At 42.0% G+C, this 13794-nt stretch overlaps 1 protein-coding gene and 1 long non-coding RNA gene across 2 annotated transcripts; both read left to right on the forward strand.

Annotated features, from left to right (window-relative positions):
* Positions 1 to 1817: 1817 nt before the first annotated feature.
* On the forward strand, positions 1818 to 3382 carry LOC145432394 (uncharacterized). Its single transcript, XM_080309245.1, has 6 exons — positions 1818 to 2154; positions 2711 to 2772; positions 2849 to 2911; positions 2996 to 3055; positions 3138 to 3269; positions 3344 to 3382. The coding sequence occupies exons 1-6, from the start codon at positions 1962 to 1964 to the stop codon at positions 3362 to 3364; spliced, it is 531 nt and encodes a 176-aa protein (XP_080165371.1). The 5' UTR covers positions 1818 to 1961; the 3' UTR covers positions 3365 to 3382.
* A 9100-nt stretch (positions 3383 to 12482) lies between these two features.
* Positions 12483 to 13418, forward strand: LOC145432396 (uncharacterized). Its single transcript, XR_013912673.1, has 4 exons — positions 12483 to 12619; positions 12735 to 12861; positions 12947 to 13046; positions 13140 to 13418. It is a non-coding gene; the product is annotated as an uncharacterized LOC145432396 (long non-coding RNA).
* The last annotated feature ends 376 nt before the right edge of the window (positions 13419 to 13794 follow it).

Below are 13794 nucleotides of genomic sequence, written 5' to 3' on the forward strand. Positions count from 1 at the left end.
CACTCATATAATCTGTGGAGTATTACTCACAACTGCATGTTGGTCTGGCTCAACAGGAGGCTGCACCAGATGCAGTACACCATCACCATCAACTGATAGAATATGAGGTTTATACAGGTCACTTATAACTTACAAGGGACCAAATGGCAATTAACAAACATACCAAGCACCTTACACTTCATTGTCATTATGCTCTCAAAGACAACCAAGACTGAGGGAAGGCAAAATCAGTAGGAAAATAACTTCACTACAAAATAATCCATTATGGTAAAGAGTTTATCAAATGAATGAGTAGCACTGCAAAGGTGACTGTGAAGAAAGGATGTATGCACATCATGTATTATTTTGAATTTACCCCCTATGTAGGCACTTGTGTCTTGCGGGGTTATTGACTCAGAGGATGTCCCCGCAGAGATGCCTTCGGCCACAGGGCGCCCACTGTTTTGGCTGAGGGCCAACTGCTCAGCCTCTGTGAGTGGTGGTGGTGGAGGACCCCCACCTGTTTTTCGGGCCTCCGCTTTTTTTCTGTTGGCTATAACGGGCCACATTTGAGCATACAGAGTAAGCAAATATGTACTTGTAATGTGCTCAGATAATTTCAATAAGTGCTTACAGAAAGAAAATTAATGTAGCCTCTAACTGCAATTGATTTACATCGGACAAACAGACCAAGCACTATGGCTCATAATACAATTACACCTTACCTGTTTGGACTATATTTTTATATTTCATTTTTACTTGCTGCCAGGAACGTTTGGGGCCTGTTGGGTTGCACCTGCGCTCACATCACGTCACAAAATAAAATGTATAAAATAACAAATAAAATAACATATGATAAAATAACGTGTTAAATGGGTGGAAATCCCTCGATCAATGTTTAAATTAACACTCACGCATTGACTCTGTCGGCTATGTTTTGCCATGCATGCTTTTGCAGCTGTGGCTGTGTTACTTTTTTCCGCGGAATTTGCATGTTATCGGCATATGCTGCCATCAGAATTTCGGCCTCAAGCGCTGTGAAATACATTGACCGCGCCTTCTTTCCCTCCGTCTCCATGGTGACTCGCTTAATCTGTGCTCCACTGATCAGGGCTTTATGTATCCTTTGACAAGCGCCATCTTCTGGCTTGGAATGGTTACTTCACTGGCTTGCAGACTACGGGGACCTCTCCCTCTCGATGTAATCGGCATACCAATTGTTGAATGGAGGAGTAAAGATCTATACTTCTGGGCCCTGTTTCGGGAAGCCGGTTTGGAAAACTCAGAGTGAAAAACGACACTCAGGGTTGAGTAACCCCGAACTGTCCAACTCGGAATATTCGGTTTCAGAAAGGCTGATAACAATTAGTTCAGTCAACGCGGAGTTGCTACAACCCCAAGTTAAGCACGCGCACGAGGATACATAAAGCCCCGATCAGTGGAGCACAGATTAAGCGAGTCACCATGGAGACGGAGGGAAAGAAGGCGCGGTCGACGTATTTCACAGCGCTCGAGGCGGAAATTCTGATGGCAGCATATGCCGACAGCATGCACATCATGCAGAAAAAAAGTAACACAGCCGCAGCTGCAAAGGAAAGGGAGCATGCATGGCAAAACATAGCCGACAGAGTCAATGCGTGAGTGTTAATTTAAACATTGATCTAGGGATTTCCACCCATATAACACGTTATTTTATCATATGTCATTCTATTTATTATGTTATACATTTTATTTTGTGATGTGATGTGAGCGCAGGTGCAACCCAACAGGCCCCAAACGTTCCTGGCAGCAAGTAAAAATGAAATATAAAAACATAGTCCAAACAGGTAAGGTGTAATTGTATTATGAGCCATAGTGCTTGGTCTGTGTGTCCTATGTAAATCAATTGCAGTTAGAGGCTACAGTAATATACCACCTGTAAGCACATATTGAAATTATCTGAGCACATCACAAGTACACATTTGCCTACTCTGTATGCCCAAATGTGTGCCGTCACAGCCAACAGAAAAAAAGCGGAGGCCCGAAAAACAGGTGGGGGTCCTCCACCACCACCACCCACAGAGGCTGAGCAGTTGGCCCTCAGCCAAAACAGTGGGCGCCCTGTGGCTGAAGGCATCTCTGCGGGGACATCCTCTGTGGCAACAACCCCACAAGACACAAGTGCCTACATAAGGGGTAAATCCAAAACAATACATGGCGTGCATACATCCATTCTGCACAGTCACCTTGACCAAAATGAACTATGTCGTAGTGAAGTTACTGTCCTACTGACAGAGAATGACAGTCATCAAACAGTTAGGTGAATAAACAACACTGAGACACTTGGAAACTGTTAACGTGCTGCACGGGTGAGGGCCCAGGGAGAGACTCACACACACCGAGCTGCAGTGGTACGTCTTTATTATGAGCATAGCAGTGTCCTTTAATTTTGCATACATGCGTGTGTATGTGTTAACCTCCCACAGGGTGAGCTCCCTGTTCCCAGAGACAGAGCGAGTAGTACATTCCGTACCTTTCCCAATAAGTGTAACATATGAACATATACCTCAATGCAACATAAAGCTCATAAAAGCGTTTCCACCCTGACACCTACTGATTTTGCCTTCCCTCAGTGTCGGTTGTCTCTGAGAGCATACTGACAATGAGGTGTATGGTGATTGGTATGTCTGGTAATTGCCATTTGCGCCCACATAAGTCATGAGTGACCTGTATGAACCCCATATTCTTCCAGTTGACGGTGATGGTGTACTGCATCTGGTGCAGCCCCCTGTTGAGCCAGACCGACATGCAGTTGTGAGTACTCGTAATACTCCACAGACTACATGTGTCAACAGTAGAACAGCAATGTTGTTAAATGTCTCCACCACAGGCACATGATGACGAAACAGTGACAGCTGCTACAGAGGAGGCCGCAACAGAGCCACACTATGAGGTATACAGTGTACAGTGGAAAATATAACAACTGACGACAATGTGGTACTATGATGACACCATGGACTTACTATGTCCCCGGCAGAGTGATGCTGGAAATGAAGAGGAAGAGGGTCCAGCCACTCCTACAACGAACCTTTCCACAGTGGGTTGTTCAGCACTGATTTACAACCAACCTAAGTAGGCATGTACTATGGATGCCAATGCTATGTCCCTTGTTGCAATAGCTCCCTGTGAAGCAGCTGTATAAGACATATCTGGCCAGGAAGATAAGAAAGTGCGACATGGAAATGGTGCACCTCCAGCTGCAGATCCAAAAGTCGAAGCTGGAGATTGTACTGCTGGAACAACAGTTAAGGGTGGGTGGAGTGATCATAGATGGACGAATCATGTCAGTGTTTGTACAACATACTAATTTATTCTTTGTGTACAGGACATACAGGGTGACCAATAAAGGCAGTTGACCACAGTATCTGTGTATTTGTCTTGTAACATGTTGGGTTGACGGGTCACAGGAAATGGTTGTGGCATATGGTGTCTCTGACTGCTCTTCCATCCTGTACATTCGTGGGTGGGTCAGGATGTTCATCGTGTGGATCACTGCTGTTGTCTGGTTCAGCTGGACACTGTTCACCTCTAATTGTGGCAATGTTGTGTAGGATCACACATGCCACAATGATGTCACATGCCCTTTCTGGGGTGACCCTGAGTCCACGAAGGCACTGGAACCGGGCCTTGAGCATTCCGATGGTCATTTCAACTCTGGCCCGTGTCCTGCAATGGGCCAGATTATAACGCTGCTGTGGGCCCGGTTCAGGGTCAGGGTAAGGGGTGAGCAAATAGGGTAGACATGGGTACCCCCTATCACCAAGCAGGTGGCCAGTGAACTCTCCTAGGACAGAAGAATACATGTCAGTGCAAACGTCCCTGTGGCAATTGGTCTCTGTATATTTCACAGTTACTTCGACCCACCATGTCCAAATTTGGTGCTCAGTGTACATTCCCGGAAGATTCGTGAGTCATGTACAGAGCCTGGCCACTTGGCTTCCACATTTGTGATGATGTTGGCAGCATCACATATGATCTGCCCAGTGCAGAGAACACATATTAGCATCCATTACCATGATGCCATCACTTGTTGGTGTGAAATGCTACAGGGAATTATGTACCTGTACATTGATGCTGTGGACGGACTTCCTGTTCACATAGTCTCCTTCATTTGCTGAGGGTGCAATGATTGGGATGTGGGTGCCATCTATACAGCCAATCACGCCTGGGAACCCTGGAAATTTATGTACCATTTGAGTGGTAGTTCACGTATCACCACATCATGCATTGAGTTTTGTTCATCCTGATACCTGCAATTTTGTGGCATCCCTCTTTGATAAATCTTGTGGGTCTATGACCGGGGAACACCACAAACGAGTGCAGGAGACGTTTCAGTGCAACTGTAACATTCCTGACTGCCCGACAGACGGTAGCCTTGGAAACGTGCTCAGCGTCACCGATATTGTACAGAAAGCTCCCGTTTGCAAAGAAACGGAGTGCGGTACAAAGAATATGTAATGGACTGAGCGCATGTCCGCAATGTGTCACATGCGCAATATATGGCCTGAGGATGTTATCCAAATAACTTATTGATTGTGCTGAGACACGGTAACGTTCGCACAGGAAATCATCAGGTAATGATAAGATGTCCATACGCGCTCTGATCACTCTCTCCCGGCGGAGAGCTCTGCGGAGAATTTGGGCTTCACGATCTACTGGCTCTTCAAGGAAGGGACACGCCATGTCTGACACTTCCTGCTGTTAGGTTTCCGACAAAGAGGCGGGGTCAGTCAGGGTTAGTTGAAGTAAACCTGCTAGGGGGCAGGTTAGCTTCACGGCGTGTGTCGTCATAGTGACTCACTGAGGCTTCAGCTGAACTCGCTTTGTGAAACCGAAAACCCAGAGTTTTCGTTAACTCAGGGTATACTTACTCAGTTTTTCCACTAAACCGGCTTCCTGAAACAGGGCCCAGACGTCCAGGGCGCCAAACAGGCTAGGACCGCCACTGCACACACTTGTACACCTGTGTTAGCAAAATAGCACTGGACCATGCCCTGTGGACATTAACTTTATTGAAGAGAATACTTGCACCTAATTCAACTTCTTTCCCCCTAAGAGGAAAATCTAACAATTCCACTGCACATCTTACCTTCACGTGTTGCTTATTTACTATAATAATTCCATATGCATTTTCTTCATCTTATTGGGTTGAAACTTTCTTGATACCTTATATCTCAATCTGTTGCCATGTCACCATCACTAAGTGAAACATCATAAATAAACTATATGTTTTGAATATGTCTGTGAAGGTTCTCAGTCATCCAGGTTATCCTAGTCAAAGGAGCTTGCAAAGAAAAGCGTCTGGACACCTCAGGGTGTCCTGTGGGAGGTGCTGTGGGAGTATGGGGTGTCTGGCCCATTGCTATTTCACTGAGGGAAAAGGGAAAGAATGTTAGCCAATGGAAGAGGAAAGGGATCAAACTTAGTAGATATAATGTAATAAAAAGTTCAAAACAAAGGAGGTTGCAAAGAAAAGCATCTGGACTTCTTTAAGTTGCTTGAAGACGTTTCACCTCTTATCCGAGAAGCTTCTTCAGTTCTAAGGTCAAATGGTGGAGAGTCCCAGATATAAACCTAGTGGGAGAATCCCCCCACAGAGGGAGAAAAGGACCCCCTGATGATCCTCTAATCGCCTGAGCCAAGGTGTGAAACTGGGTGTGGGTCCCAATCAGCCAGAGTTTCGGGTGTGTTCATTGTGAAACCTGGCCCCACCTTATCATGCGAATTCCTGAGGTCAGATGGCCCAGGATGTGAGTGGGCGTTAAGGCGTCTGGGAAGGGATCTCAAAACTGGATTATAGATGGCAGAGAGTTGGTGTCGTAAATCCCTGCCTCTGTTCAAAGATGGTCGCTCACAATGGACATAGATGGCTTCTTTCACTCCTCTTTCAAACCATCTGTCCTCTCTGTCCAAAATGTGAACATTGGCATCCTCGAAAGAGTGTCCTTTATCCTTAAGATGCAGGCATTCTAACAGCTTGGTAGTTTGGTCAGGTAGCTTTGTAGACCCCATTAACTGCTTTGATTTGCTGTGAGCTTTGTCATAGCTTGGTTCCATCTTTGTTTGGCATCTTGGACACTTTGGTTAATGTGGATGTCATTGTTGTTTGTAGGAACCTTTTGCTGTGCTACTGTGATTGACACTCATACATTTATTCCAGCTTTGTTGGTTTGTTGCTGGAGTTTTGGCAAAACAGTGTTGTGTGGGGGTGTTTGTAGCTGCAGATTATTTAGTGTTGGACACTTGTGATGAGATCTGGTGTTCATTTAGGTATAGAGTAGATATTTATTTGCTATTGCTGTACAGGTTAACTGTGTCTCCTGTTGAACCTATTTGCAAGGATAGACTTGCTATCTGGAGCAAAGAGTGATGGCCTGCTTGAAGCTGACGCCTGTGTCAACCCCCCCCCCCCAACATACTGCTTCAGAAGCACTCCTTTGAGGCTTTGGAGGTTTTTCCACAGTCACTTGATCAGTGACATCTGAAGCTTCATTTAGAACTTTTAGAAGAATTTTTAACTGCTTGATTCAGTAGTTTATAAAGAAGTCCATCATTTGCGGGATTTGTGGAGTGTTTTGTGGTGAGCATTTTTCCTTTCCAGTTCACAATCAATTCTACCCCCTGGTCAAAAATATGTATAAGAAAATTGGCCTAATATAATATTATTTATAAACATACCTGTCCACTGATTGTCCAGTTAATTGCATAAGTACAAGGAGGCAGGACCTCACAGCAGAAGTATACTCCATAATGTGTTGTACATTATTATATGTATATTATATGTATTTTTTATCTATTGTATTTAACAACACCAAGAAGCTACAAGCAAAGAAAGACCACACCATGGCACATGTTTAAACAAGGAAAGTTTATTGATGAAAATTATTTATTTAACAAAAAAACATAACAATTTTTTCATCCCAAATAAGTAAGTTCAAAGCAACACAATGGTGGCCCAATATCAGACAGAATTGTGAACTCTGGGTGGCACGGTGGTTAGCACTGTTGCCGCACAGCAAGAAGGTCCTGAGTTCAATTCCACCATCAGGCCGGGGTCTTTCTGTGTGGAGTTTGCATGTTCTCCCCGTGTTTGCGTGGGTTCTCTCCGGGTACTCCGGCTTCCTCCCACCGTCCAAAGACATGCAGCTTGTGGGGATAGGTTAATTGATTAATCCAAATTGTCACTAGGTGTGAATGTGAGTGTGAATGGTTGTCTGTCCCTATGTTTTAGCCCTGCGACAGACTGGCGACCTGTCCAGGGTGTACCCCGCCTTTCGCGCTATGACAGCTGGGATAGGCTCCAGCGCCCCCCGCGACCCTGAAAAGGATAAGCGGAAGCGAATGGATGGATGGATGAATTGTGAACTCTGTTCTGTGGAATGGGCAATCATAATGGAAAAAAATCAAAGGAGTGAAAGGGTTTGACCCTTACGAGCACACAGAGTGGACAAAATACGTTAGCGTGCTGCCCAACTTTCACCACGCTCATATTTATAATTATACGGTTCTTGGAGTGAGTGCATACACTCATGAAGTTTTACTAAACTTCATGAGTGTATGCACTCACTCCAAGAACCGTCACTGCAACAAGCCGACGGATGGGTACAGGACCTTGAAATGCACCATGTAGAACGAAAGACCATTGTACATATCACAAGTTTACCAGTCTCACAAATAGTCTTCATAAATACACATTCGTTAACCGTTTATTAATAGGACCCTTGGTAGGCCCTTAAAAAATGCACCCTCTAAAGGCCCTAATGGACCAAAACGTCCACCCCCCAAAAAGTGCAATAAAAAGATTATATATTCATATTTTTTTCCACTTTAAATTGGTCAGTCTTTTAAAACTACTTCTCCCTGAAATATTCATATAAAGTTTTAATTACATTTTCGTTGTTTTAACCCTTTAAATCCCAGGTTTATTACATGAGCGCCCTGTTTTTTTAGGCCCAAAAAACAAAAAAACTTAATATTTTCAAAAAAAAAACATTTGAAGTAATATTCGTTTGTTCTTATAATTAGGCCTTTGGATGGACTAAAGATTGGCACCAACAGTCATTTCGATCGCCTTTTATTTTTTTTGCAGGAGCGCATTTCATAAAATGCACACACTATCGGTCCTAATCGACTGTTGACTAAAAAAAAAAAGCACCCTCTCATGGTCCTAGGGACCGAAAATGGTCCCGCCAGATCAGCGGGCGAAGCCGCTGCTGCACGCCGGAAATGAGGCTTTGTTTCCCGCAGGTCTGTTACGGCAGCCCGCTGTTTTCCAGCCCGGGGTCAAATGTGGAGCAAGGGCGCCACCCGGTGGACAAATAAAAAAATTACAACTCTAAGGCCAATAGACCAAAACGAGACGGAGACATAAGTAATCACCAGGACATTAACGGTAATAATTCTGCAGTGAAAAATAGCGTTTATAATGGAAGTCAATGGGACGAAAACGTCCACTAGGGCTCTAAGAGGATGTGTATTGTTAGCTTAGCCACTGAAGCTAATTTAAGGAAGTCAGACTTGAATTTTGAAATAAAATTATACCAAACTTTTTTTTGGAGAATTTGGCTATATTCAATTAAACAGTGCAAATGGCTTGGAATCGAAAAATGCAAAAGCCACAAAAGGTCCCCAGGGCTTTTCAGGTGTTAAGCTCAACGGCAATTAATTAGTAGTGGAAATAATTTCTGGTTCGCATTACAGAAATGTAGCAGTGACAATAATATTGTATGCTGTAATCGTACTGGGCAATTAGTGATACAAAAAAAACCTGTTTTATCCTGTGAATAAAAGTATGTTTTTGTCAATGTACCATGGTAATAACAGAAGTGAAACACAATATTGTGTCAGGACAATTCACTATTTATGCACAATAAACAAAGGAGCATAGCGTGACAATTTCTGTTCAGCGCCAGACTTGCTTGTAACCTATATCACCAATTATGTTAAGAAAAATGATGTATTAACTACTACAAAACACCTTTGTGGAAATGCTTGGAGCAGACTAACATATGAGCTGGAGTGTTCTGGGATGTTATATTTGGTCTTCGAATGGCTGCAATCCAGTCGCCTCTTTGTTACTTCGGAAACATGGCTTGAACAATTTCTCTTCAACGACGTAATCCGATAACAACCGATCTCTTTACCCGTCAGCTTCCCGTGGCTGTCATGCGACCGGCTATTGCAGTTAATAATACAACAGCTTCTTGCCATTTTTTTTCTTTTTATCGCTGTGTAATGTAATTTCAATTGAAAGCCTGCGTGCGCTAGTACCTCTTGCCACGAGTTCCCAGAATCCTTTGCGGTTTTACCCCTGAATGATGTCACATTTTCAATCTCTATTCATAAACTCTCACATTCACACTGGTGGAGGTAAGCTACAGTGGTACCCATAGCTGTCCTGGGGCAGACTGACAGAAGCGAGGCTGCCATATCGCGCTATCGGCCCCTCTAGCCATCACCAGTAGGCGGTAGGTGAAGTGTCTGGCCCAAGGACACAATGAGCGAGACTGTCCAGCAACCTTCCGATTACAAGACAAACTGCCAATTCTTGAACCACGATCGCCCTTTTTGAACTTGGTTTATTGGAAATTACCCTACACTGCATACTTTAAATCTCACTGCGCATCTGTCATTCTCCTTTGCAGACCCCTTTGTGTAACCCACCTCCTCCCCATCTCCAACTCTCTTTTTTTAACAATATTTTTAGTCATTTATTTTCACAAACAACCCATAATTACATAATATGATATGGTGTAAAATTCACAGCAATGAAAAACAAAAAAAAGGAACAAACAAACCGAAAACCAAACACACAACACCAGCTCAGATCCATCTTAACAATACAATACCTGTGGTTCCAATAGTATGCAGTTCGAACACTCAAGGAAATCCTTGTAGTAAAATATTAGAGACATCGGGTTATACATGATTCACGTATGGTTCACAGACCTTAAAGAATTGGTCTGTTTTTGAGTGTAATATACTCCAATGCTCCTCTTTGCCAGCCTTTAACAGTTGGTGCTTTTTCATTAATCCACTGCAGTTTGAATATTCTTCCTCGCAGCTTAGGTGAGAATACAATACAACCTCCTATTAGTCTTGGATATTAAATGCTGGCTCATGAGATGACACATGTTCTCAGACAAATCATACATGACCCAGCAGTTTTCAAAGAATGCAAACTTTGTTATTACAACAGCTGCCAGAAAAGAAACTGGTTGATCTTGATCGGTGGTCATTGCTCTCTCTCTCTGGATTTTAACTAGCTAGTACTGCTGGCTATTTTTCTAAGCCAAGATGATCTTAAAAGAGATGCTAGCATTAGCCATGTTAGTCCGTTACCTTCAACAGATGGTCAGGCTGTCCACAGGTGCACACGTGGAGTTTCAACTGCATAGTCCCTTCATCCTTCATATATCTGTGTTAGAAAGAGTGTAAATACTGAGGTCCAATGGTCTTTGTACATACAAAATTCAGTAGTAATTAGGACTTTTTTTCTAGGCATTCGTTAAAAATATATACCTTATTTATTTTATACCAATTAAAGGGATAGCTCAGTAGGTAGAGTGGTGGCCCCATGATCGGAAGGTCGGGGGTTCGACTCCACTGAACGGCTACCCTTAGGGTACCCCAGAGCTAGGTACCGTCCCTACACACTGCTCCCCGGGCGCTGCATTGGTGGCTGCCCACCGCTTCACTGGGTGAATGGGTTAAATGCAGAGGAACTATTTCCCTATGGGGACAAACACATACACATTACAATACAATACACATTACATTACAATACTACACTAGTAATGGCTTTAGACTTCCATGTGTGAAACTCTTACTAGTTTAGTCACACTGCTTGCGTAGAAACCTAGACTTGCAATGATTTGAAGTTGTGAAAGCTCAACTGGATTTATGACATGTTCATTTAGTTCTGCCATAGTGCCTTCTATATGGCATGACATCCTACTTTTGAAATAAATAGCATGCTACAAATTCTTCATAATCTGCAAATTTTCTTCTCATTTCTCAATTTACATGAAATTTTTATTTATTTATTTATTTTTATTTTTTTTGGATGCACTCGGATGTGTGGATCCAACTTGATTTTTTCCAAAACACAAGGCCCTACTTTCATCGAGTTCATTCAGAGTTTAACTGAAACATTTGGCACGGTGTTTTCGTCAGTCTGTTTGAGTTTCACATCACTTTTCCACAGAAATCACTGGTGATAATTTGAAATGGGGACACATACTGACAATACAAAAGCAATTGCTCTGGGATGTAATCTATGTGAATGTAAAGTTGTGACTTAGCATTCTTGTAGTTTCCTAGCTAACTAGAGACTGTGTGGGTTTGTATACAGTATACAAGTGGAAACATTATGCAATATTTGAATGAATGAAGAAAAGTGCATATACTGTTAGCATGGAGTAATAAGTTGATTTTAACAAAATTAAAGAAACATTTTAACAGCTATTTAATACATTAAAATACCCTGTCCTTTAATGGTGGGCATTTATAAAACAATGTCTATTCTTGACTACCCACTATAAGTCATGATTAGACTTTGTATGTCAGTTACACATGCTTTATGGAACATGCATGTTGTCCATCAGCAATTAAATGCACAGCTCATTTATACTCAAAGATTCTTTCTCTTAAAAACAATTGTCATTTCAGTTGCTCATAACTGGACTCATTTTAAAGGGCTTGCGGAAAGGGAGTCATGATTGTTCGGGTTTTCTCTGCTTTCTTTATTATATTCTCATATTTATTATTATTTAATAATATCATTTATTATTGTATATACAATAATAAATTATATTATTGTGCTTTCTTTATAATAGAAAGCACCTTGAATAATTTTGATTTGGTACTACTTAAATAAAATAAAATTGAATTGATCTGAGCTGTCCTACCACGATTACCTTCCTCACCCAATCACTAACTCAGTCAAACTATATACTGTTACCATCCATCTGGCCTGTGTTGCTTGCAATCTGTTTGTAACCTTTTTAGTGTCTGCCTTCAGTCTTTTAAAATAACAATTGTATTAAAAAGTACAACATAAACACATACAATCATAAAACCTTTTCCCTTAACATTAAAGTTACCTAAGTGAGAAAGTCAGGGAGAGCTCAACAGGTTTGTGCAAGTTTATGCTTGGAATCCCACCATGCACTTAGAAATGTGGAAAAGCCCTCTTTTGCTGTGTGCAAACAATTCAATGTTCAGTATAACAAGTTATAATTTATTTTCCTCATTGACCTCTGTTTGGACAATATCAGAAAGAACAGTGCCCTGAGGCACCTGTTGTTGTTTTCTTTTGTTGTTCCAAAGCTATGGGTGAAGTCTATGATTCTGGGAAATGGGCTTTGTAGAGGGGAAAAAGAAGAAGAAGAAGAAAGTGAAAGCATTCTGGAAAGTGAAATTAATGTTGCAAAACACCTCTTGGGGGTGGGACCACTTGTGCAGGCAGCGTGCTGCTTACTTCACAGCATCAGGAGCCATACTCAAGACAGAAACGGTGAACAGCGGATCTGCCATACAGCCACAACTATGAACTCAGTCACTGCCTTCATTGCCTGCCTGCTTATCCTAGGTGCACAAGGTACTGTGAAAAAAAATTTTTTTTTCCTTCTTTGTTTCTTTTTTTCCCCTTCATCCTGTTTATGGATATTTTGGCTGCTGATCAACGGGTAATGCTCTTGTCTTTTCCTACACAGGACAACCAGCCAGCAAATCTAATAAATGCAAGTGTTACAGTTACATTGGCAGGATCAGCCCAAAGCTCATCAAGGCTGAGCCAGTGATACACTACCCAAGTATCTTCTGTCCACATACAGAAATCATGTGAGTCCACAAGATCATCTGAGGCATGATTCTGCTGTGTTCTCCAGCTCCTTTCTAATACACCTCTTTTTAAAAAATCTTTCAGTGTTACCACAAAAGCAGATATGAAGAGGTGTGTGAGTCCAGAGTCCCCACTTGGACGACACATTCTAAAAAATCGTACTTACTAAAACTTACTAAAAAAAGTAAGTCAGAATGACACGCACGCACAACTCTGTGAAGATGACAAACTAAAGGTCTGTGTTGCTTGTCACTGATAATCTCACTTGTTTCTTCAGGCAAGGGAGGAATGGAGCTGTAAAGATCACGACTGCTGGTCAGAGTACTGCTGCGATTTAAACAATACACTGCACAACCTACAAGCTGCACTCGTGACACATGGTTGTTGAACTAGAAGAACTCACAGCAAATACAAGACAGCCAATATTCTTTTTGGTTACTTTGCCAGTTTTGTTCCCATGTGTGTGTATGTCTATATAGTCTGGACTTGAACTTTTTTTACATTTTTGTACATATGTTTTTTAAATAAATACCAAAATAAAACTCATGTGATGGGACTTTCTGTTCTTTGTGTCTTGCTTTGTTTCCAGTGTATCAACATAAGACAAACTAAACTCTTACACATATATTTTTTAGGATTTAAAAAGAGTTTTAAAGTTTTCTTTAATCTGGGAAAATACAAACTGAGTGATAATTCCACTTTGAAACAAATGAGCGTACTGTGTGTGCAACAGTAGTGCTGGTCATAGCTGTTAGCTAACTGGGTAAGGGTGTCATGAGTCTGTAGCTCAGTCCACCGGTTTATTTAGTTTTAAAGTAAGTTACAGCCTGCCTTTTGGAGGGGTTATATTTCACTTAACACTATCTAATATGCATATCCACATAATTGTGGATTATTATAATCATGACAGAAAAAAACGCATTGTGTTTTAA

The sequence above is a fragment of the Astatotilapia calliptera genome, chromosome 12, assembly GCF_964374335.1.
Source record: "Astatotilapia calliptera chromosome 12, fAstCal68.1, whole genome shotgun sequence".
NCBI classification, from domain to species: Eukaryota; Metazoa; Chordata; class Actinopteri; order Cichliformes; family Cichlidae; genus Astatotilapia; species Astatotilapia calliptera.

What these genes read in the sequence shown, in the direction of transcription:
- LOC145432394 (XM_080309245.1), top strand. Translation starts at nt 1,962, where the DNA reads ATGTGTGCCGTCACAGCCAACAGAAAAAAAGCGGAGGCCCGAAAAACA. An exon ending in CTACAACGAACCTTTCCACA is followed by an intron (nt 3,056 to 3,137) that starts GTGGGTTGTTCA and finishes TTGTTGCAATAG; the next exon opens with CTCCCTGTGAAGCAGCTGTA. An exon ending in TGCTGGAACAACAGTTAAGG is followed by an intron (nt 3,270 to 3,343) that starts GTGGGTGGAGTG and finishes CTTTGTGTACAG; the next exon opens with GACATACAGGGTGACCAATA.